Source organism: Loxodonta africana, chromosome 20 (assembly GCF_030014295.1).
Source record: "Loxodonta africana isolate mLoxAfr1 chromosome 20, mLoxAfr1.hap2, whole genome shotgun sequence".
In the NCBI taxonomy this organism is placed as follows: domain Eukaryota; kingdom Metazoa; phylum Chordata; class Mammalia; order Proboscidea; family Elephantidae; genus Loxodonta; species Loxodonta africana.
This window is the reverse complement of record NC_087361.1, coordinates 12,223,594-12,248,619: the sequence shown is the minus strand read 5'-3', so window position 1 is coordinate 12,248,619 and position 25,026 is coordinate 12,223,594. Positions and strand designations below refer to the sequence as shown.

The 25,026-nt window shown below is 36.9% G+C and overlaps 1 protein-coding gene across 6 annotated transcripts in view; it reads right to left on the bottom strand.

The window, feature by feature from the left end:
• The window catches only part of SENP7 (SUMO specific peptidase 7), a 174,173-nt gene that overhangs the window by 78,323 nt on the left and 70,824 nt on the right, over window positions 1-25,026 (bottom strand). For 3 of the 6 annotated variants that reach the window (XM_064273043.1, XM_023559054.2, XM_010598608.3), the window contains exons 5-6: window positions 22,398-22,595; window positions 8,744-8,938 (exon numbers count right to left, since the gene is read on the bottom strand). The exons of 1 other annotated variant lie outside the window; for it this stretch is intronic. In XM_064273043.1, coding sequence (XP_064129113.1) covers window positions 8,744-8,938; window positions 22,398-22,595 — 393 coding nt within the window. The remainder of the gene's footprint in view (window positions 1-8,743; window positions 8,939-22,397; window positions 22,596-25,026) is intronic. 2 more of the 6 variants (XM_023559053.2, XM_010598610.3) reach the window with 2 other exon arrangements.

Genomic DNA, 25,026 nt, shown 5'->3' with positions numbered 1-25,026 from the left:
GCTGCTAACCAAAAGGTTGGCAGTTCAAATCCACCAGTCCTTCTTTAGAAACCCTATGAGGCAGTTCTACTCTGTCCTATAGAATTGCTGTACAAGTCAGAATCGACGCAATGGCAGTGGAGTTTTTTCTTTTTTTTTAAGGTAAAGAAGATGTAGGAATTCTCTGCCCTGTTTTGTAGCTTTTCTGTAAATCTAAAATTATTTCAAAATTAAAAGTTTCAAACAATGCCTAGGCCCCGCTCCAAGGAGCTCCCCCAAGAAAGAGAAGTGAGTACATGCTTTCTGAAAAGGCTACCCAAGTGATTCTGATGTGATGGTCTGGATAAGGACCACTGCCCTGTTGATAATAACTAGTGATCATTTCCCTTTGCACATATCTCCCTTAGGAACTGAGCAGCCATGAGGGGCATCATTTTTAATAAAGAGATTCTGAACTAGCTATTTATTTATTTGCTTCTTAGTCATTCATTCATTCATTTACTTGCCATATCATTGAAATATGAAGCCTTGAGAAACAGCACCCTTTTTACTTGTCATTGTTTTGAAGTCCTTTCATTAAAACATAACTTTTCACTATACAAAGTCTCACCAAAAGAACTATATTCTTAACACAAAAGACACCTGTCACCCAGCACATTTCCGAACTAAATCTACAGAATTCCGGACTGGCAAAGGGGTTACAATAAAACCTTAGGAGTCTAAGCCAATTAACGTAATTGTTATCAGTAAGTTGTATGCCTGTAAAAAGCTGAAATGGCAAATGTATGTGATAGATATATTTATAACAAGGACAAAAAGGAGAGAGACAGAGTAGCTGCTGAGGCTGCTTATGTACAACCAAACACATCATGGGATTAGGTTCCTTGATTTGGAGCCTTAGGGTCATGGTTTCATGGGACATCCCAGTTGAATGGCCTAATAACGTATTTAGTGCTTCTCTTCTACCTCCTAGTTCATTGCATAGTGTCTGGGGTCTTAAAATCTTGTTAGTGGCCATCCAAGGCACACTAATTGGTCTCTATTCACCTGGAGCAACAGAGGAAGAAGGAAAGTCAGGAGTAGAAGGGAAAAATGGAATGTGTGCCTAATTGCCTCCGTGAACAACCACCTCCTCTGTCATGAAACTAGGAAGAACTGGATGGTACTCGACTACTATTATTGGACATTTTGATCAAAGATTCTATAGAAGAATTCTGATCACAAGGGGAAAATCCAGAACAGAATTTCAAAGTCTCATGGAATCCAGACTTTCTGAAGCCACTGAGGCTAAATGAACCCCCAAAACTGCTGTCTTGAGGTCATCTTAAACCTTAAACCAACAATATTCCCTAAAGTCTTAAAATCAAACAGTAGTTTAGCTTAACTAGTAAAAAATGCCTGACTTGAACATTATGCTCTTTTAAGAACTATCTATATGTGATCAAATTAACAACAGCAACAGGAAAGATTAGATAGAAACCCTAGGGGGCAGTGAGTTTATGTTAATGGGGGAGGAACAATCCAGAAAAGGAGGGTAAGAATGGTTGTACGACTCAAAAAATGTAATCAATGTCACTGAATCGTACATGTAGAACTGCTGAACTGATGAATGTTTTGGGTGTATATTCTCAACAACAAAAAAGTAAATTATAAAAAAAAACCTTTGGAATCTAAAACTCTTCTAACACTACTTAAGCAAGACCTATAATCTTAAATAATCTTTAAGTAATTTTAACTAAATGAAAGTTGTTCTTTTCTGAAAATGCACTAGCATACCTTTCTAGTAAGATGAAAATTTATAGCCAAAAACACATAGATTAAAAATTAAACGAAAAAAAAAAAAAGATGTTCTCAAAATAACAGACACTTTCATTAGTAGTTATGTGGCTAACTTTTTTTTCAAAAGGTAATAAAACATTAACTGACATCAATATAGGAAACTATGATACAGCTAAAATGAATGGATCAAATATGAAACCTCTTCCACTTTCATTTGAAAGCTTTGAGCTCCCTCTACCGAAAATCTATATTAAACTTTTGCAACTTAAGGTGGCAATTTGATGCCTTTGGCTAAAGTCTAATTAATGACCTCCAATGAATGCTGGGTGTAATAAGATCCTCTTGCTTTTATAAAATGTACGTATTTTTAAGAGGTACTTTTTCTTACAAATCTGTGAAGCTTATTTTAAAGTTGAATTCAATGTATTTAGAAGAGTTCTTTAAAAAATTTTTTTCAAAAGAATCTCAATGAGAAATCAAACTGAAAATATACTGAAACATTTTGATCAGTCTGACCTACTAGAGAGTTTTCAATAAACATATACACCAGACTACAAAAGGCAAAAAAGCAATCAGAACTGCAATTAGAAAAGTAACCTCCAGTCAGTGAACAGTGGTTGACTGACTGATCTGTGTATTTAGGTTTGAGAAGGCCTTTCCAAGTAAACACCAAAACAGAGGAGTCAAACACCGGCAGATTTTTAACAAAAAAATGGAAGATATACTGTGAAAGGAAACCCTGGTGGCGTAGTGTTTAAGTGCTACGGCAGCTAACCAAAGGGTAGGCAGTTCGAATCCACCAGGCACTCCTTCGAAACTCTGTAGGGCAGTTCTACTCTGTCCTATAGGGTCGCTATGAGTCGGAATCAACTCAACGGCACTGGGTTTGGTTTTGGGGTTTTTTGGATACTGTGAAAGATACTATAAACAAAGTAAAATGACAAATAGAAGATTTCTCTTTACTTTTGCAACACACGTTATGAATTGAATTGTTCCACAAAACGATATGTTAAAGCCTCATCTCTGTATCTGTGAATATGACCCTGTTCAGAAATACAGACTTTCTTTTGTTATGTTAATGAAGTCTTACAAGAGTAGAGTGGGTTCTAAACTTAATCCCTTCTTAAAAAACCCAGTGCTGTCGAGTCGATTCTGACTCATAGCGACCCTATAGGACAGAGCAGAACTGCCCCATAGAGTTTCCAAGGAGCGCCTGGTAGATTTGAACTGCCAAACCTTTCATTAGCAGCCGTAGCACTTAACCACTACATCACCAAGGTTTGCAATCCCTTCTTAGTGATGTCTTATTAAAAAAATAAAAAAGACATCTAGATGCACACAGGGGGAACAGACAATATGAGGAACTGTCTGCAAGCCATGGAATGCCAATAAATGCATAGGCTATAAAGCTAACTGAGACTAGGAAGGACCTTCCCCTAGAGCCAAAACAGAGAGAGCATAGCCCTGCCAAAAAACCTAAATTCACTCTTCTCAACTCCAAAGCTGTGAGACAATAAATTTTTGATCTCTAAAACTACCCAGTTGTGGTATTTTTGTTACAGTAGCATTAGGAAACTAAAACAACATATAACAAAGAGTTCATATATTTAATAAGAGTTCTACAAATCAATAAGAAACAAATGAACACCCCAATATGGGCAAAGACTAAGTAGAGAACTCATATTCAAAATACAAAAAACATCTTCACTAAATTAATTTTTTTAATTAAAACAATTATATTTATTTCTGCCTATAGACTGTAAACAATTTTTTTAAATGGTAAAACCTAGTTCTGTTTAGAATATAAGATAATGGCATTACAAGGATTTACTAGAATACGTTAAGACACACATATATAGGCCCCTTGCTATAAAACACTGATATAGACAAAAAGTGCAAAATATTCTCAATGTCCACTCATAAGGAAGTACACTTAAAAAAAAAAAAAAGATATAGTAAATCTCTATGTACTGATGTGAAAAGTTATCAAATTAAAAAAGAAAAGGTAATTCTGGAACAGTACTTAACAGTATGATGTCATTTATGTAAAACAGCATAAGCGTCTGTGTGTGTATTTGCTGTTAGTTGTTGAATCGATTCCAACTCATGGCAACCCCACGTGTGCAAAGTAAAACTGCCCCACGGAGTTTTCAAGGTTGTGACCTTTCGGAAGCAGATCACCAGGCCTGTCTGGGTAGGTCTGAACCACCAGCCTTTTGTTTAGTAGTCCAGTGACTAACCATTTATACCACCATATGTGTGTATATTTGCGTGTACTTGTGTGTGTGTGACATTTATAGATGAAAACATATGTATATAAAAACAAACTATTAACAGTGTTATCACTGCAAAATGGAATCAATGAATGACTTACGTTATCTACTATTTAAATATTTCACAATGGAATTATTGTAACAAGTGACAATATTTTAAAATACTCGTTTAAAAATTAAACGACAAACGCTCTCACTTACTGAAGCCTGTAGACGTTTCACACACATTTTTTTATTTACTTCTCCAGCATACCTAAGCCTTACCTCATTTTACAGATGAGGAAAACTGAGATGCAGTAAAGTTAAGCAAACTGCCCAGGACAACACAGCTGCAATTCAAACCTGTACTAAACAGGTTAGCACACTATAGTAAAGATTTAGTAAATGTTAGAAAGTGTAGTAAAGATTTAGTAAATGTTAGAAAGTGGTATAGGAGTAATAAAAGCTTAATAAATTAATGGTAGAAATGCTGGTGCCATCCAGTCGACTCCGATTCACAGCAACCCTATAAGACAGACCTGCCCCACAGGGTGTCCAAGGAGTGGTCCTGGTTAAGCGCTAGGCTGCTAACCAAAAAATTGGCAGTTCCAATCCGCCAAGAGGCTCCTTGAGAAAAAGACCTGGTGTCCTCCTCCTGTGAAAATTAAAACCGAAAAAACCAAACCCACTGCTGTCAAGTTGATTCCAACTCATAGTGACCCTACAGGACAGAGTAGAAATGCCCCATAGGGTTTCCAAGGAGCAGCTGGTGGATTGAAACTGCTGGCCTTTTGGTTAGCAGCCGAGCTCTTAACCACTGCACCAACAGGGCTCCCCTATAAAGATTACCGCCTAGAAAACCCTGTCTACTGTCATATGCGGTCACTATGAGTTGAAATAGACTCAACTGCACCTAATAACAATGTTAAATAAAAACTGTCATCTGGGAAAAAATAAATACGCTACTTCAAAGAGACCATTTTAACTTGAATTTTCTGCTCACCCTTGGTATTTTCTATCATTGTTTGATATCTGGTTTAAAGTTGCCCTCCCCCCTCCCCCCACACACACATAATTTCATTCAGTTCTGAACGCTGAAGTTGTCTCAGTTGTTCGGGCTAAGTGGCTAAAGCAAGACTTTTAGTCTTTTGTATGATATTCTTCAATCTGCATGATCAAGGGCTCGATTTCAGCAGAACCCTCCTCAGTGTCCACAGTCATAGCCTTCATTTTTCAACCCACCAATTTCACGAGTTGCTACCTGACTTTGATATGTTCCTAATAAGAGTTGGCGCATTTATCAAATTCTGTACAATAACAATAACGTTAGAGCATCAGCATCAGTCTCCTTCTCAAAAGATCTAGGAGCCCTGGTGGCACAGTGCTTAAGGCATTCAGCTGCTAACCAAAAGGTTGGCAGTTTGAACCCACCAGTCGCTCTGAGGGAGAAAGATGTGGCAGTCTGCTTTCATAAAAATTTACAATCTTGGAAACTCTATCAGGCAGTACTCCTCTGTCCTATACAATCACTATGAGGTGGAACTGACTTGACGGCAGTGGGTTTTTGGTTTGGTCTCAAAAGATCTAAATTTTTGTCCACTCTTCCTAATTTTGAGATGGGCAGGCTAGGAGGAGGTTGGATACAGCAGGAGTCCCATTCTGAGCCTACCCTGTGTTCGTCCTATATTTATTTCAGTTCTACTGGGGCAAATCTCTTGAAGTGATGGCCATACTTGGTGTCTATTTTCATGGACACCCTGGATTCTGCTCAGAACAAATTCACTTTAAGGGAAGAGAGAACTAAAGCCTCATTTAAGCAGAGCCAACACCAGCTGCCATCAAGTCAATTCCAGCTCATAGTGAACCAGCGTCTATCAGAATAGAACTGCGCTCTGTAGGATTTTCAATGGCTGATTTTTCAGAAGTAGATCACTAGGTCTTTCTTCCAAGGTGCCTCTGGGTGAACTCAAACCTCCAACCTTTCAGTTAGCAGCTAAGCCTATTAGCCGTTTGCACCACCCAGACACTCCAAGGAGAGCAATATTCCTCTTTAAACCAAATGGTGATGCTGATATGCTGTGACAAGCCTTGGCAACACTGGTAATGGCAACAGCGGTAGCCGTGATTTCAGGATCAGACATCAACAGCCTCAGCACAAATGGCTTCAGTAGCGTTGTCATGGATTGAATTATGTCCCCCCAAAAATATGTGTATCAACTTGGTTAGGCCATGATTCCCATTACTCTGTGGTTGTCCTCCATTTTGTGATTCTAATTTTATGTTGAGAGGATTAGGGTGGGAATGTAACACCACCCTTACTCAAGTCACCTCCCTGATCCAAGGTAAAGGGAGTTTCCCTGGGGTGTGGCCTGCACCACCTTTTATCTCTTAAGAGGTAAAAAGGAAAGGGAAGCTAGCAAAGAGTTGGGGACCTCATACCACCAAGAAAGTAGCACCAGGAGCAGAGCGCGTCCCTTGGACGCGGGGTCCCTGCGCCTGAGAAGCTCCTCGACCGGGGGAAGATTGAGGACAAGGACCTTCCTCCAGAGCCAACAGAGACAGAAAGACTTCCCCTGGAGCCGATGCCCTGAATTTGGACTTGTAGCCTACCAGACTGTGAGAAAACAAATTTCTCTTTGTTAAAGCCATCCACTTGTGGTACTTCTGTTATGGCAGCACTAGACGACTAAGACAAGCATCAACTATAGCAACAGCCTTTAATGGCTTTCGATAGCAGTAGCGACAAGAGACATACAAATAATGACTATTACTTATTAGTCAGCTGTTATATCCCAGGCACTTTACTAAGAACTTTACATAGCAGTCTCCTTAAATCTGTAGAATAATACTATAAAGTGTGTATTATTATCCTAGATTTAAAGATAAGTAACTTGCCCAAGGCAAGTCAGCATGTGAGCTGTACGGTTAAGATCTGAACTTAGCTGTGTGGCTCCAAAGTTTATGCTTCTTCCAAAAGTAAAAGTCAAAGAAAACTGCCACCAAGAGAATGAATTTTCAGGGCCCACATCAAATACCTCCTGGAAATTTCCAGAACTGTTTAGAAATGGCTTGAGGAGAGCCAGAAATCCCACAGAATATACTCTGGCTGGGAACAGCCAGAAATTTTATACCTATTATTATTAAACCTCAGCTCAGATTGGTATAAAGTCTGAAAAATACAGGCAATTCAATATTTTCACAGAATCTTCACAATAGTGCTACTTCCCATAACAGCATGAATGTGCTTTGATGTCACTTGAGTTCCACGGCAATGGTACATCATCATAAGTTACTTTCCTTATATTTTCATTTGCATAATATTGTAATATATAGGTACAAAGAATTCTCACATACGGGATATAAAGAAATAATACAACAATTCTGTGAGGCAGAAAGGACATTCAAAATCATTTCTCTTTTTACAACTCAGGAAACTAAACAGCAAGGTTAAATAGCATGAACATTAACCTAAGTGTACGAAATTCATTACGCACTGAGCTAAGCACTGAGTATAAAGGAAAATAAGACATGATACCTCTTCTCAAGTAAAAAACCAGGGTCTAGCAGAGGTGGCAAAAACAAACACCTACAACATAATATGATAAATACATTTCTAATATATCCAACTTTTCATTAAATTTAATAACTAGGTAATGCCACTGAAACTCTCATTTTCTTCAGCAAACTTAGAAAGAGATCTAATAAAAGTATAAATTTAAAATGGCCACGGATAATTCACTAAAAGAAACCTAGGTGAAAACATAAAATATTTGCCAAAAGGAGAAAAATTCAGAAGTTCATAAAAAATAGAGTTTATAAAAATAAGATGTGTTAGAAGTATAAGAAATTAGTAGTAAATCTTTAAAGAGGTAACTATAAATGGTCTTCAATGTAGCCAGGTTTATGAGAGAAATACAAACTGGAAAATTCCTTTGGATGGTTCACGGGGAAAAAAATTTAAGGTCAATTTTTTACTCGGATCAAAACTCTTTATTCTACAGACTGAAAGTAGAAAAACAGAAAAAGAAGCTTCAGGAGTTCAGGAGGAACAAAAGTTAAATGAGTTAAACGATCTACTGGTATTTACTAACCATCCCCTAACCTTTTTCCACAAATTCCTACTTGACTACTGAGTACTTCTGTTGCCCACACGGGCCTCTCCTAGAGCTTAAAACAAAGGTGACTTTAGATTTATGCATTTCTGACATAGTAGGCTGTGTTTGTTAACGGAATTCAGCTCTGTCAAACCATGTTTGTGAGGAATGCATTCAGTTATTCATTCAATAAATATTTAGTGAGTATTGTCAGGTACATGTTAGAATCCGAGGTAGAACAGTAAACAAGACAAGATGGATAACTGGATAGATAGACAGGCGAACAGATGGATGGACAGGGCAGGGAAGACGGTAAGAATATAGCAACAGATATCGGGGTATGGATTTCAATTATAACAGATTAAGAAACTGGAATATTGAAATAGGTAACTAAATTTTCATTAAGAGTCTGCATCCATTTTCCCAAAATGTAAAGTGTCCAATACTTTTAGAAACTGTTATTAGTGATGGACTGTTGGTAATGACAGCCATGCCACCCACCAGAGGGGACAAGCCACAGCAGCCATCAGAGTACATTTACTTCATGTTTAGCAATAACATATCTGTGGGAAAATAATGGGGAGGGCTCATGAGAGTAAGTATAATATTTATTTTGAGTAAAGTTATCACTAAACATACCTTTCAGATAAAAAACATCTCTTGGGAGGATTTAGATTTTGACAAGATTCTAGGTTGCCATCAGGTGATGAGGAAAGTTGCTCTGATTGCAAGTTGTCTGTATCACCCAAACTGGCCTCAGTTACAGGTAGGGTCTGTATGTATTTTCTTCCTAACTCCGTTCCCAGGACATTCGTCAATATAACTCTGGGTATCCTGTCACACAGAACAACAAACACTGTACTGTACTGAAGTTTTCAGTGAAAACATGTATTCTAGGAAGCTGAATTTTCAAACATTTTCTTCTTAGCACAAGTAAGAGATTAGAACTGTAACACTCTAGAAATCAACCAATGAACACTCAAAAATCTAGATAAACACATTCTTTTTTATGTTTCTAGAAGTACTTCTTTCTTATAAATTGGCAAAGATTAATCTACAACTACAATCAGACTTTAACAAGTAGCCAGTTTTAAAACTGTACTAAATGCTTTTGGGTACATAAAATTTTGACCAATTTTTCTTAAAAAATGCACTCTTTTTCTTTTCCAGTAGCTGTTCAAAACAGAGGTAAGTGCAAAATTAAACTGACCAATTCAAGAAAGCTTTGTTATTCTCTTCAACAGAAAGTTCCTCAATAAACAATTACATACAAACAATTACATCATTGGAAAATAACAAACGCTAAATCCAACAAGAAGATATCACTCAGATTGCATCTATGGCAACAACAGATTCCTTATGAAAACAGCACATATACTGATGGTAGTGTATGTAATTTATATAATACCACTGGGGAAAGAGTCAATAAGTTAAATGCGTAGGAAATTAAAGTGTATTTTTAAAGCTCCAAACCTTTTTACATTGGTAGGGTTTGTATCAAATGTACTATAAATTCCTGAGGTCTTCTTAAACAGAAAAGGGTAATGTAATCTTTTCTTGGATACCAACAACAAAAAAAACCTAACCTGCTGCTGTCAACTGTGATTCACGGTGACCCCGTGTGTTACAGAGTAGAACTGCTCCATAAGGTTTTCTTGGCTGTAATCTTCACAGAAGCAGACTGCCAGGCCTTTGTCCATGGCACCACTGAATGGATTCAAACAGCTTACCTTTAGATTAGTAAAAACCAAAAACCAAACCCACTATCAATTCTAACTCATAGCGACCCCACAGGGTTTCCAAAGCTTTAAGTTTCTATGAAAGCAAAATGCCACATCTTTCTCCCGTGGAGCCACTGGTGGTTTTGAACCACGGACCTTTCAGTTCGCAGTTGATCACTTTAAGGTTAGTAGCCAAGGGCAAACCATTTATACCACCTTGGTTAACCGGTTGTTATTATGAACAAGAGCTGGTGTATTTTGCCACACTACAATGATACCCTCAAGGCTGCTATTTGGCACTGAAATGACTAGCCTAACCCCAATTATTGTGATTTTTTAGTTGTTACTATATTTTATACCTTCAGAAAGGGCCTGAGTACTTTAAGTGAGAAATGTGAACTTTCTTGTTAGCTACAATTGTTGCAGTACTTAGAGGTGCTCTTTATTTTCACTACATAGATGCACTAGGTTTCAGAATGTTCTTTTCACTAGATTTGAGATAATTATGAATCACAGAATTTCAGATCGTAAGAAGAGCTTTAAAGTTATTCAGTCCTTCTCTTTATTATAAACATCAAACCAAAAACCAAACCCAGTGCCACTGAGTTGATTCCAACTCATAGCAACCCTATAGGACAGAGCAGAACTGCCCCGTAGAGTTTCCAAGGAGCGCCTGGTGGATTCGAACTGCTGTCCCTTTGGTTAGCAGCCGTAGCACTTAACCACTACGCCACCAGGGTTTCCATTATAAACACAGAGAACCAAAAATTCAGAGAAGTTAAATGGCTTGTTCAAGTATAAGTAGCTCTTCCTGGAAGAACCTGGCCTATTATCTTTCGGCTGCTTTGTTTGTTTTATTCCATTATACTGTATCCTCAAAACTAGCTTGCTACACAAAGGATTCCAGATAACAGAGCTTTTCCCTATATACTTCGGGAAATCCTGAAAAAATATTCATTTCTAGCACTATCACCATAAAAAGATGTTGCAATGATTAGATAAGACATCTGATCTAAAAACAATAAAAAGAAAAAAAAATGGCTAACATTAAATATAGCTCCCTAAACTTAGAGTTTATGAGAGAAGAAAGAAGGGAAAGAAAGTCTGCCCCCTAAAAAAAAAAAAAAAAAAAAATGCCCCCTAGTACACTCTCAATTGTGAGGTCAGAGCAGAGCTATTTTTCTACCTCCTTGTAACATTTAAATCTCTCAGGACCCTATTTATTACTGTCTCCCTTGTATCATCCTTGATCCCTAACAAAACTCTCCTTGAAGATACTGGATTAAAAGTGGGAATGAGGGCAACGTAAGATCAATAAGGAATCTCAAGATTTCTGTCACCTAGCCTCACACTAGTTATTACTATGAAATGAACCGCTGAAGAAAACAACTGTGGTTCTCAATACTTTAGGAAAAATACAGAAAAAATAGAAGCAGAGAGAATTTCATTCATGTTAGAACCATTTTTTCTAGGTGAATATTTTAGTATAAATATTATTTTTAAGTGCTGAAAGACTGATAAACTGAGAACTCATTTTTAAGAATTAACAATATACTCTTTTTATGAGCATCTGTGGGTGGCGCAAATGGTTAGGCACTCGCCTACAAAGGTCCCTAGGTGGTGCAAACAGTAGCGCTAGGCCGCTAACCTACAGGTCAGCAATTCAAATCCAGCCGGCAGTACCGTGAAAGAAAGGCCTGCCAATCTGCTTCCACTAAGATTATAACCAAGAAAGCCCTACAGGGCAGTTCTACTCCGTAAGGCATGGGGTCACCATGCATCAGAACTGACTCGACAGCAACGGGTTTGTTTGTTTTTGTTTATCAACTCAAAGGTTGGTGATTTGAATCCACCAGGAGGGCACCTCAAAAGAAAGGCCTTGCAATCTACTTCCGAAAGGTCACAGCTATTGAAGTTCTGCTCTGAAGCCCACGGGGTCACCATGAGTCAGAATCGAGTCAATGAAACTGGTTTAGTTTTTACTGTTTATGGTATCACTACTGAATTCTAAAATACTGCTCATAATAAAAATAACCCAAAAATCTGCAATATTTGGGTAGAGTGAAAACTTGGGGGCACATAAGGGGACACATCAAAGAAATGTCAACTATCACTGAGTTCTGTTAAAATGTTTAAAATGTTGGGTCCCTAAAAAAAGATGTCTCATGAAAATAGGAGTTGGAGTTCATAGGTTAGTCCTGTACAAAGCGTTAAGGATAACATTTGACAAAAAGGCAGTATAAATATCAACAAGGAAAGAGAAAATTGTAAATGTTGACCATATTCCTGTATGGTTTGTTCTTCTGCTGGATTGTGAACAAAGAAAAAGGCTAGAAATAAAAATAATAACCTGGGAGAATAAACAAGGCCATTTAAGTTAAAAATGTTTCCTAAGAGAAAAATTTCAAAATTTTTTAATTCAACCAAAACCATCTGAAAAGGAGATTTTACATACCAAACTGCACTAGAACCTGCATCCCTAAAGCACCAGAGCCCTCCAGGGCTTCTGAAGCTCTCAGAAAGTTCAGGGAATTATCTCAGCATGTGTACCATAGTATCTTTCAATAAGGGGAGCAGTCTGTTACTATGTGACAAATGTCACAGGGAAAACATTGAAAAGCAAGTAGAACTTTAATGAATAAGGATGTATTCTTCACAATAATGAATCATACCTATCTAGGTCACAGAGTACCATGGAATTTTAGAACTAGAAGGGATTAAAAATAAAGTTCAATTCCTAATCTACTGATGAGAAAAATTAATTTCAGAAGAGTGAAAAAAATTTTTTTTAAGTAGAAGAAAAGAAATAAGCTGTTGACAAAAAAGAAGAATGCAAATGTAAAGAGAAGCAGTATAGTTAAAAACAAGGGCTCTGGAATCAGGCAAACTCAGGCTCAGGTTCTGGTTTCACCGCCTAATACCTATATAACCTTGGACAAAAGTTACCTACTGTGATGTGTCTCTTACCCTTTATCTCATCTCTCAAATGGAAAGAATAATACCTACCACATGGAGTTCTTAGGATTAAATGAAATAATAGATATAAAGCAGTTAGCACATACAGTAAGCATACAATAAACAGAAACCCACTTTGTTTTCTAAATCTTGCTGAAAATTATGAACTATCCTTTCAAATACAGTGATAATTGTAATTTATTACGCTCTACAATCTTGATGAAAGTAATATTCTATTAGAAAAGTTTATAACTGAATAGTTAGCAATGTCTACAATATGCCCAGCTCTTCCTAAGACGAAGCCATAGCTCAAACACCTTTTATTAACTATTTACAACTTATTCAGTTGCAGTACACTGAAGAAACAAAGCTCTGGGTGACAGTCTTACAGAATGCAAATCTATAAAGTCACAGGTAAGTCCATAATACCTAAATGTGTCCTTTGGAGTACAACTACATAAATTAGCACTGCCATGGAAATTCCAAGGCTAGCCAGAATTTAAAATAATTCTGAATTTTACAAAGAATATATGAAGGTATGTATTTCACCTCTCATACTATTTTAATCATTTCACATAGCCTAACCAATCTGTTTTGCTTAAGTATTTAAACAATATCAGTAAGCAAAACAGAACTGCTTAACTTTACTGACGTTATGAAATCATACTGCAGAACTTAATAAATATGCTAAAACAAAGCAGAAAATGATGGCAAAAAGTATGACAGCTCAGTAAAGGAACGAATTTTGAAATGCCATGAGATGCGGCAGAAAGTAAACTGGCCTAAGAAGTAGTATCATTTACTGATTTTATCTCTGCATGGTTACTCTATCTGGCCATTAATTTTCTCAATTACAAATTCAGGGTTCCTCTGAGTCAGAATCTACTCGATGGCAACAGTTTTTTTTTCCCCCTGCTTTTTTTTTTTTTTTTTTTTAGTAGCAAGATGTCAATCCATCTCACCGAGTTTCACACAGATGTTAAACGGTGAAGTTCAAATAATTTAATAAATGAGGAGAGGAGCTTTGAAAAACTGCTAAGAGCTAAGACATGAAATCTTTTTAAGAAATGAGGTCCTTGTTAAAATATAACCACATGTGGTAAAAAAGCTATAATAAAGTAAGCAAAAAAATATATAACACTAATTTAGTTTTCATTTTGTTGTAATTCTAGATTTATGTCTTTGTAAAATTGTGTTATGTGACACTTTGGGTTCTCATAAATTCACTCTTGTCCTAGGAGATATAATTCAAAATACACTTTTTACATCAGTGTTTAAAGCTATATAGAGAAAAAAATTAATTTTAGAATAAATTTCTTATGGAGATTCATAGATTTTCTAAATTTGCCCTTTTCTTTTACTAATCTAAATTTTAAGTAATAAATTATCACTCAACTATAATATTACTGGTTTAAAGACATTTTAAGGTGATGGGAATGGGAATACTGCAGTATACAAAGGTTTTATCATTACAATATCTGGAATATGCAACTTTTTAAAACTTCGAACATATGCAAATGTAAAAAGAAATTAATAAACGTAATTACACCACTTGGGGGAATTCCAAAAACTAGGAGCTAACTCTTCATAATAGACTATGGACATACTGCCCCTCTTACGTATTTCTCTAACAATCTCTGGTGTCAACTGATTGAAGGCAGAAGGAAGATGGTTTATCCTCTCCAAAATCTCGTACCTATGCCCCCGTCTTGCCTATTGATCAAAGTTTACAAATGCTTGGCAATTTCCCCCCAGGAGAACAGACAAAATTACATATGGAGATAGAACATGACTAAAATATGATTTACTTATTTGAAAAGAAATCTGTGCGTTCCAAATACTGCTAGTTTGACATCTCTAAAACTCTTGACCCTTCTCTTCAGTATTTAACAAGATTGATTTAACATGTTTTTTATTTTTCTTATTTTCAATCTTATTCAGAAATTAAAAGGCCAAATTGCTCTCACATAAAAAAGGAAGTGTTTAGATCACGACCTTTAGGTCTCAGACCGCAAATAAAATTACTAATAAAAAGCCATTTCTGGGACTGAATAGTTTTGCTTTTCTCAATAAAAAAAATAAAATAAAATCTAAAGATAAAATGGAAAACCAAAAATAAATGTTCTCCCTTTCATCCTCCTGAAATAATTAATTTCTACCTAGATAAGAATGAATATAAAACAAAAAGCCTCACATCAAAGTTAATACGGGATTGAAGAAAGCTTTATTCCAGACAGTAAGTCTCAGACAGAAGCTACCCATCCAAAGTCATACCCCAAGAGTTCTCCAATTTCCTTATTTGAAACTTATAATTTCTCTTTTCCTACTTATCACCAAAATTACAGAGCAAATTATTGGTTTTGATTTGATTAGCAGCTAAACGCTTAACCACTGCGCCGCCAAGGCTCCAATTTCAGTCAGAGTCTGGAGGTGTAAATCTAACAAGAAGCAAACTCCTTTATTCCATGAACATTTACTGAGCATTCAGTATGTGCCCAGTACTGTGCCATGTACCTGGAATAAAGAAAGAAGAGGAAATAAAATGTGGTCCCCGCCCTCATGAAGCTTCCTGTCAGGGAGGGAGAAACAGAAAACCACAAAATAGTGTGATGAGTGCTGTGATGTATGAATAAGCTGCTTTGGAAGACAAAGAAAGGGATCACATACAGATTTGGGAGAGTGGAATCAAGGAAAGCTTCCCAAGAAGGTAACAAGGGAGCTCAATATTAAAAACCAATAGAAATCAATAAAACGGAAAAGGGGGATTCTTTCCAGAATAAGAGAACAAACAGTATGAGCTCAGAGGCATAAAACAGCATTAAACATTGAGTGAGGTAGTAACACTTCAGAGCCCTAGTGGTGCAGTGGTTAAGACCTCAGGCTGCTGACCAAAAGGTCAGCAGTTCAAATCCACCAGCTGCTCCTTGTAAACCTTATGGGGAAGTTCCGCCCTGTCCTATAGGGTCGCTACGAGTCGGAATCAACTCAATGACAACAGGTTTGGTTTTGCTTTTTTGGTTTTGTTCATTAGTCCATTTGTGGGAATTTTCACTGTCTTCGTGATAATGCATAATTCATACTAAGGGCTGTAGTCTTTGACCTCCACCATTAACTGCTTCAATCATCTTCATTTTTGGCAAAAACACAACAAAAACAATGATGCTTCCGTAAGTTTGAAGCACAGTGTTAATATGGAGGTGTGGACAGACATGAGGCTAGGGATAGACAAAGATGAGATGATCTTGTGTGCCAAGCTAAGGAGTTTGAACATTACCCTAAGGGTTATGTGGAGCCACAAAACGATGTTAAACTAGAGTGGCAAGAAGGTCTGCCTTTTAGAATGAATACTTTGGCAACAATATAGGCAATAAACCAGAAAGAAAATAACTACACACAGGAAGCCCCATTAAATTCTTACTGTAAAAGAAAGGCACAAAGTTATTAGGCCTTGAACTGAGACAGCAGCAATAAAGATGGAGAGGAGACAATTTTAAGACAGATTTAAGGGATAAAAACTTGTTGTTGTTAGCTGCCACAGAATTGGCTCTGAACGAAACATGGCCCAGTCTTGCACCATATTCCTGAGGGTTGGTATGTTTGTGTCCATTGTTGCGGCTATCGTGTCAATCCATCTCCTTGAAGATTTCCCTCATTTTTTACTGACCCTCCACTTGACCAAATATGATGTCCTTTTCTAGCAACTGGTCTTTCCTGATGGCACGTCCTAATTAAGTGAGCCAAAATCTCCCCATCCTTCTAAGATTAATATTGATCATATTTCTTCTACGACTAATTTGTTCGTCCGTCTGACAGTCCAATATTCTTCAATATTCTTCGCCAATACCACAATTCAAATGTGTCGATTCCTCCGTCTTCTTTTTACATTCTGTTGTTTTCACATGCATATGAGGCAATTAAAAATACTATGGCTTGGGTCAGGTGCACTTTAGTCATCAAAGTGACATCTTTGCTTTTTAAAGTTTTAAGGATGTCTATTGCAGCAGATTTGCCCAATGCAATACGTTGTTTGATTTCCTGACTGCTGCTTCCATGGACACTGACTGTTGATCCAAATGGAATGAAATCACTGACAACTTCTGTTTGTTTTCCATTTATAGTGATGCTGTTTATTAGTTGTTGCAGTTATTAAGAGCTCGGCTACTAATCAAAAGGTCGGCAGTTTGAATCCACCAGCTGCTCCTTAGAAACTCCATGGGGCCGTTCTACTCAGTCCTATAGGGTCTCTATGAGTCAGAATTGACTCGATGGCAACAGGTTTGGTTTTGTTTTGGGGGTTTGTTTATTAGGCCAGTTGTGAGAATTTTTGGTTTTCTTCATGGTCATGTATAAATTCATACTAAAGGCTGTCGTCTTCGACCTTCACCATTAAGTGCTTCAAATCATTTTCATTTTCAGCAAGCAAGTTGTATCATTTATGGGTCTCAGGTTGTTAATGAGTCTTCTCCTAGTCTCAAATTTTTTATATAGTCCAGTTTCATGAAATATTTGTTCAGCATACAGATTGAATATGGTGAAAGGATACAACCCTGTCACACACCTTTTCTAATCTGAACCCATGCAGCAGCCCCTTGTTCTACTTGAACGACTGCCTCTTGATCCATGTACAGGTTTTATATGAACACAAAGTGTTCTTCAATTCCCATTCTTCTTAATGTTACCCACAGTTTGTTTTGATCCACCGAGTAGAATGCTTTCACATAGTTGATAAAACACAGGTAAACATCTTTCTGGTATTCTCTGCTTTCGACAAAGACCCATCTGACATCAGCAATGACATCCCTAGTTCCATGTACTCTTCTGAATCGAGTTTGTACTTCTGGCAGTCAACGTATAGCTTCAGTCATTTTTTAATTATCATCAGCGAAATTTCCTTAGCATGCGATAACAATATTGTTTGAAAATTCATGCATTCCACTGATTGCCATCCTTTGGAATGAGGACAAATATGAATCTCTTCCAGTCAGTTGGCCAGGTCTTCCAAAGTTCTTGATACAGACCAGGGAGCATTTCCAGCGTTGCATCCAAGCGCAGAGGCATCTCAACTGGTATTGGGTCAACTTCTGGAGTCTTTTTTTTTTTTTTTCCACAAATGTATTTAGTGTAACTTGATCTTCTTCCTTCAACACCACTGGCTCTTGAACATATGCTACCTCTCAAAATGGCTGAACATCGACCAATTATTTTTGGTACAGTGACTGTGTACTCCTTCCACCTTCTTTCAACGCTTCCTGCATCATTCAATTTTTTGTGCACAGAAACCTCCAGTAATGAAACTCCAGGCTAGAATTTTCTCTTCAGTTCTTTCGGCTTGAGAAACACTGATCATGTTCTTCCCTTCTGGTTTCTAACTCCATGTCTTTACAAAATTCATCAAAATACTTTACCCTGTCTTCTCCAGCCACCCTTTGAAACCTTCTCTTCAGCTCTTTTACTTCGTCGTTTCTTCTGTTCACTTTAGCTACTCTGTGCTTAAGAAAAAGTTTCAGAGTCTGTTCTAACATCCATCTGGACTTTTACTTCTTTCTCATCTTTTTTAGTTTGTTTTTATTTTTTGTTGAGAATATATATATACAGGAAAACTTACATCAATAATTTCTACATGTACAATTCAGTAACACTGATTACATTCTTTAGGTTGTACAACCATTCTCACCCTCTTTTTCAAATTGTTCCTACTCCATTAATATAAACTCACTGCCCTTAAGTTTCCTGTCTAATCTTTGGAGTTGCTATTATCAGTCTGATAACATAAAGATAGTTCTTAAAAGAGCACAATGATCAAGGCAGACATTCTTTACTAATTAAGCTAAATTACTGTTTCGTTTAAAGAAGACTTCACAGGATATTTTTGGTTTAAGGTTTAATGATAATCTCTGAAAAAGAAAAAAAGAGGTTTTATCATGGTATTAGTTTCAGGGGTTCACCCAGCCTCCACGGCTCAAGGAAGTCTGGAATCCATGGGAATTGTTCTGTATTTTCCGCCTTTTGATCAACACTCTTCTGTACAGTCTTTCATCAAAACATTCAGTAATGGTAGCCAGGCACCATTCAGTTATTTCTGTCTTATGGCAAAGGAGGCAGTTACTCACGGAGGCAGTTAGCCGTACAGCCATTTCCTCCTCCTATTCCTGACTTTTCTTCTTTCTCTGTTGCTCCAGGTGAATACAGACCAATTATTGTACCTTGGATGGCTGCTTACAACCTTTTAAGACCCCAGACCCCAGGCAGTACGTAACAAACTTGGGGGTATAACAGAAGCATTAAACACAATATTAGGCCCTTAACAGGGATGTCCCATGAAACCATGACCCTAAACCTCCAAACCAAGAAACTCAATCCCATGAGGTGTTTGGTTGTACATAAGCAGGCTCAGCAGCTACTCTTTTTTTGTTGCTGTTGTTACAGCTATATCTATCACATCATATTAAACTAAAACCATTGCCATCATTTCGATTCCAACTCACAGTGACCCTACAGAACAGAGGAGAACTGCCCCACAGGGTATCCAACAAGCGACTGGTGGGTTCGAACTGCCAACCTTTTTGGTTAGCAGCCAAGCTCTTACAAACTGCACCACCAGGGCTCTATCACATAACCTTTACCAATTCTACTTTTTACAGGTGTACAACTTACTGACATCAATTTTATTAATTGGCTGTGCAACCCTTAATCAATGTAATTTTCCATCACCTTAAACCAAAACTCAGTGCTCCATAAGCAATAACTCCTCTTTTCCCCCTTTCCCTGTCTTTTTTAATGACCTTTTCCTTTTTTCTGTATGATGCCCTTGATGTCTTCCCACAACTCTTCTGGTCTTTGGTCTTTAGTATTCAGTACATCAGGTCTATTCTTGAGGTGGTCTTTAAATTCAGGTAAGATGTGTTCAAGGTCCTATTTTGGTTCTCTTGGACTTGCTCTGATCTTCTTTAGCTTCAACTTACACTTGCATGTGAACAATTGATGGTCTGTTCCACAGTCACCCCCTGGCTCTGTCTTAACTGATGATATTAAGCTTCTCCATTATCTCTTTGTACAGGGACACAGTCAATTTGATGACTGTGTAATCCATCCAGTGAGGTCTATGTGTGTAGTTGTTGATCATGTTATTGAAAATAAGTATCTCTGATGAACAAGTCGTCGGTCTATAGAATTCTATCAAGGGACCTCTGACGTTGTTTCTATTATCAAAGCCATATTTTCCAAATAAAGATCCTTCTTTATTTCCACCCTTCTCATTCCAATCACTAGTAATTACACATGCACCTTGACTGCACGTTCCATCAATTTCAGATTGCAGCAGTTTACCTCTGTCACTCATGGCCTGTCGTAAGTTTGAAGAACAGTCATACTGACTGACCTTCCTTGTAGGCGTGTGGACAGTAATCTATCACAGACTGCATTATACTTCAGGATAGATCTCAAAATGTTCTTTTTAACAATGAATGCAATGCCATTCCTCTTCAATAATGTCATTCCCAGCATAGTAGACCACATGAGTGTCAAACAAAACAGCTGATACCCATTTCAGCTCACTAACACCTAGGATATCAATCTCCAAGTGTTTCATTTCGTTTTTGACAACTTCCAATTCTCCTTAATTCATACTTTGCACATGCCACATTCCAATTACTAATGGATTTTTGCAGCTCTTACTTCTCATTTTGGGTCACGCCATACTAGCAGATGAAGGTCCTGAAGGTTTGTCATTAAGGTCGACCCTACTTTGAGGAGGTTGTTCTTCCCTGGTTGTAGTTGAAGCTCCTTCCAACCTGGGAGGCTCGCCTTCTAGCACTGTATCAGGCAATATTTCCTTTGGCTAATTTTCTGAAGTAGATCACCAAGCCTTTCTTCTTATTCTTCGTCTGGATGCTCCACTAAACCTGTCCACCATGGGTGACCCTGCTGGTGTGTGAAATACCAGTGGCAGAGCTTCCAGCCTTATACCAATACACAAGGAACCACAGGACAAGAAACTGACAGGTAAATGATTACACACGAAGGGTAAGGAAAACAGAGGAGCTGAGGACAATTCACAAGTTTTAATTTGAAGAATGAGATGTAGGAGGGAGTCATTCATTCAGACACAGAACACATTTTTAGAATAAAGATGATACATTCATTTTTTAACAAGTTGAGTTTAGATACTGGGAGTGTGGGAAAGAGGTCTGGACAAGGAAGTCATTCAACCCAGGAAGTAGAGGAAAATGAGAGAAAACAGCAAAAAAACAAATTCACATATTTTGGGGGCTCTTTATTTCACATTATGTAAATGTTGTGTAACATATTATCTAGTGGCTAACAATTTCTGGTAGTAAGAACTATTCTTTTGAGACAATAAAATATCACACTGTTCTAAATGGAAAAGGTCAGTCATAAGGTGAGGGAACTGATGCGTTTGTTGTCATATGAATGATGCATTTTCTCTCTACCATTTGCAGGACAAAATGGTAAAGCTTCCTTTCACAAGAGTCAAAGGAATTGGAAGAGCCATTCCTTTAAGTGCCCCTTTATTTATTTATTTATTTTTATCAGCACAGCAGGAAAAGAGTTCCCTGTGCTCAGTAGGAAAACTGATAGAATCCAGCAAAATGAGAACAAATTACCTCATAAGTTACTGATGTAAGTTGTCTGACTCCAAGATTTAAGGTGCTTTAGAAAGTTAAATTCACATCAGGTATGATCTAGTAAGAAATATCCCATTAAACTTAGCTTTTTATCTGTTTACCTTTTTTTTTTTTAAAGACTTGTCCTTTTGTAAAATTAATATATAACGTTATGTTTAGAGGTTTTGACAGAGTTAAAAATTAATTGTTGAAAGTTAGCAGTTTTTACCTATGTCTTAGCTTAAAGCACCTATATGATGTCACTCAAAATTACAGACCATATAACTAAAGTCTAGGTAATGGCAGATTATTCTAAGCGAAAGTAAAGTACTTCCTCCCTACGTCCCCCCGCAAAAAATTCTATAACTGTAAATGTAAATACACACAGTGAAAAACTCTGTTACAGATCGTAAGTCCCTAGAGCTAATTCCTAGCTTCCAGACCCAAACTTCACATACAAGTCTATTTAAAACTATAAGCCTAAATCGGTCTTGTTTGCTTTCAAAATTAAACTGAATATTTACTAATAGAATTCTAGGGGCAATATTTCAATATCATCTCCTTTTTTAAAAAACACATGTAAAATACAAGGAAGCTCATAACGTAGTTAGAACTCAGATAATAATTTAAAGCTATGTTAAAGATGAAGAAAAAACAAGTATCTATAGCTAAACCTGTATACATACGCATCTTCATTTTGTATCATAAATGAATTCCTAAAAAGATGAGTACATGGATATTATCATTATGACGTATAAGATAAAAGAACCACCGATACTTGTTTTTAGAAATAATTTCATGTCAATCCAGTTAATAAACTGCCAAACCATCCTGTGTAAACTGATACTGTCAGCTTGCAGACTGATTAGACTAGGGGCGCACCTGTAAATGCAGATTTTCTTAAAGATCATTTCCAGCAATGTTATTTTTCAGAGTATTAGATTTGTATTATTTCAAATGTGGTAAGTTGAACAAAATCAATACTGAACGTACCTTTCAGACAAATTAAGGCTTTGGTGAAGAGGTTCTAATGTTTGACATGCCTCTAGGTTGTCAACAGATGTCGAAGGCAATGAGTCTGAGTGCACCTTGGTGGCATCACATAAATTAGCATCGTTTCTAGGTAGGGTCTTTCTGAATTTTCGTCCTAAATCCGTCCATAGGACATTCGTCAACATAACTTTGAGTTGCCTGTTACACACATAAATAATTAATACACACAATACTAGACATCGTATAATACATGAATTCATCACAAACTGTAAGAAATGAAACCTTCAGAAATTCCAAATTTCAGTCCTTCAAGCAATTAGAGTAGTAAATCTCATACATAAAAAAATTTGCCTAACCATTCTCAAATACACATCAAAAAGTAAAGTCTGTATTACTTAAATTGGGATTTTCTTCAGAATTCCGTTTGGCAGACTACAACTGTGGTTAAACCCATGTAGAGTTGTTAGATTCCTGGTAGCCCACCTATACTATTCGCACTGCTAGCAGTGGAAGGAAATACATGTCTGCACATCTCCTCACGAAGGCAAACTCTTTCTGTAATAAAAATATTCTTATTTTAGTATTTTCTGATTCAGAAAAAAATTATTAAAACTAAGGGCACAACGGTACATCACCTACAGTTTTAAGCCTACATACTCAAGTACATAGATTTAATTTGACCTTATTTCCAAAAATAGGTCAATTTAAAAGATTTTTATAAAACATTTATTTTAATATCAATATCAAAAGGAAGATCCTAATAAATGCAAGCAGTTCCAGCTTTCTGCCTTATCTCACTTTGCCCATCTGTTCATTCAGTATAGCTCTGTGACAACACCTGAAGAACAGTGGTCAGTTCTGCGATCATAGCATATAGATAATCTGAAGTCTGCAGTGGAGTAAACAGGCTACAAAGTGGGCTTGAAACAATATCAACAGAGGAATCCTGGAAAGAAATGGAAATGTTTAGTCAGAAAACTATTTTGTTGGAAAAATTTCTAGAAACACACTACCTACCAAAAATAATGTTGAAAATCTGAGAAGACCCGTAACAAGAGAAGAAACTGAAAAGGTAATAAAAAAAAACTCCCAACAAAAAAAAGCCCTGGCCCAGATGGCTTCACTGGAGAATTCCATCATACATTCAGGGAAGAGCTTACACCAGTACTACAAACTATTTCAGAACACAGAAAAGGAAGGGATACTTCCGAATTCATTCTATGAAGCCAGAATAACCGTGATGCTAAAATCAGGTGAAGCCACCACAAAAAACCAAAATTATAGACCAATATCTCTCATGATATAAATGCGAAAACTCAACAAAATTCTAGCCAATAGAATTCCACATCATAGCAAAAAAAGAATACACTACAACCAAGTAGGATACATACCATATATGCAAGGATGATTCAACATCAGAAAATTAATCAATGTAATTCACGACATAAATAAAAGATCATCTCAATCGACGCAGAAAAGGCATTCGGCCAAGTCCAATGCCCATTCCTGATAAAAACTCTCAATAAAATAGGTATAGAAGGGAAATTCCTCAACATAAAAAAGGGCATCTATACAAAACCAACAGCCAACATCATTCTTAACAGAGACAGACTGAAAACATTGCCCTTGAGAACAGGAACAAGACAAGGATGCCTTTATCACCACTCCTATTTAACATGGTTCTGGAAGTCCTAGCTAGAGCAGTAAGGCAAGAAAAAGGAATAAAAGGCATCCAAATTGGTAATGAAGAAGTAAAACTGTCCCTATTTGCAGATGATATGATACTATACATAGAAACCTCAAAAGACTCCATAAGAAAACTACTGGGACTAACAAAGATTCAGCAGAGTAGCAGAATACAAGATAAACACAAAAATCAGTTGGATTCCTATACATCAGTAAAGAGAACGATGAAAAGGAAATCAGACGAACGATACCATTTACAATAGGCCCTAAAAAAATAAAATACTTAGGAATAAATCTAACCAGGGATGTAAAAGATTATACAAAGAAAACTACAAAACGCTACTGCAAGAAACCGAAAGAGATCTACACAAATGGAAAAACATACCGTACTCATAGATAGGTACACTCAACATTGTGAAAATGCCAATTCTACTGAAAGCAATTTACAAATACAATGCAATCCTGATCCAAATACCAACAACATTCTTTAAAGACATGGAAAAATTAATCATTACCTTTATATGCAAACGGAAGAGGTCCTAGACAAGTAAAGCACTACTGAAGGAGAAGAATAAAGTAGGAGGACTCACGCTACCAGACCACAGAACCTACTATACAGGTACAGTAGTCAAAACAGCCTGGTACTGGTAAAACAACAAATACATTGACCAATGGAACAGAACTGAGAACCCAGATGTAAATCTATCCACCTACAGTCACCTGATCTTCGACAAGGGCCCAAAGTCCATCAAAAGGAGAAAAGACAGTCTTTTCAACAAATGGTGCTTGCAAAACTGGATACCCAACTGCAAAAAAAATGAAACAGGACCCATACCTCACACCATACACAAAAACTAATTCAAAATAGATCAAAGACCTAAATATAAAACTGAAATCTATAGAGATCGTAGAAGGAAAAACAGAATCAACGCTAGAGTTCCTA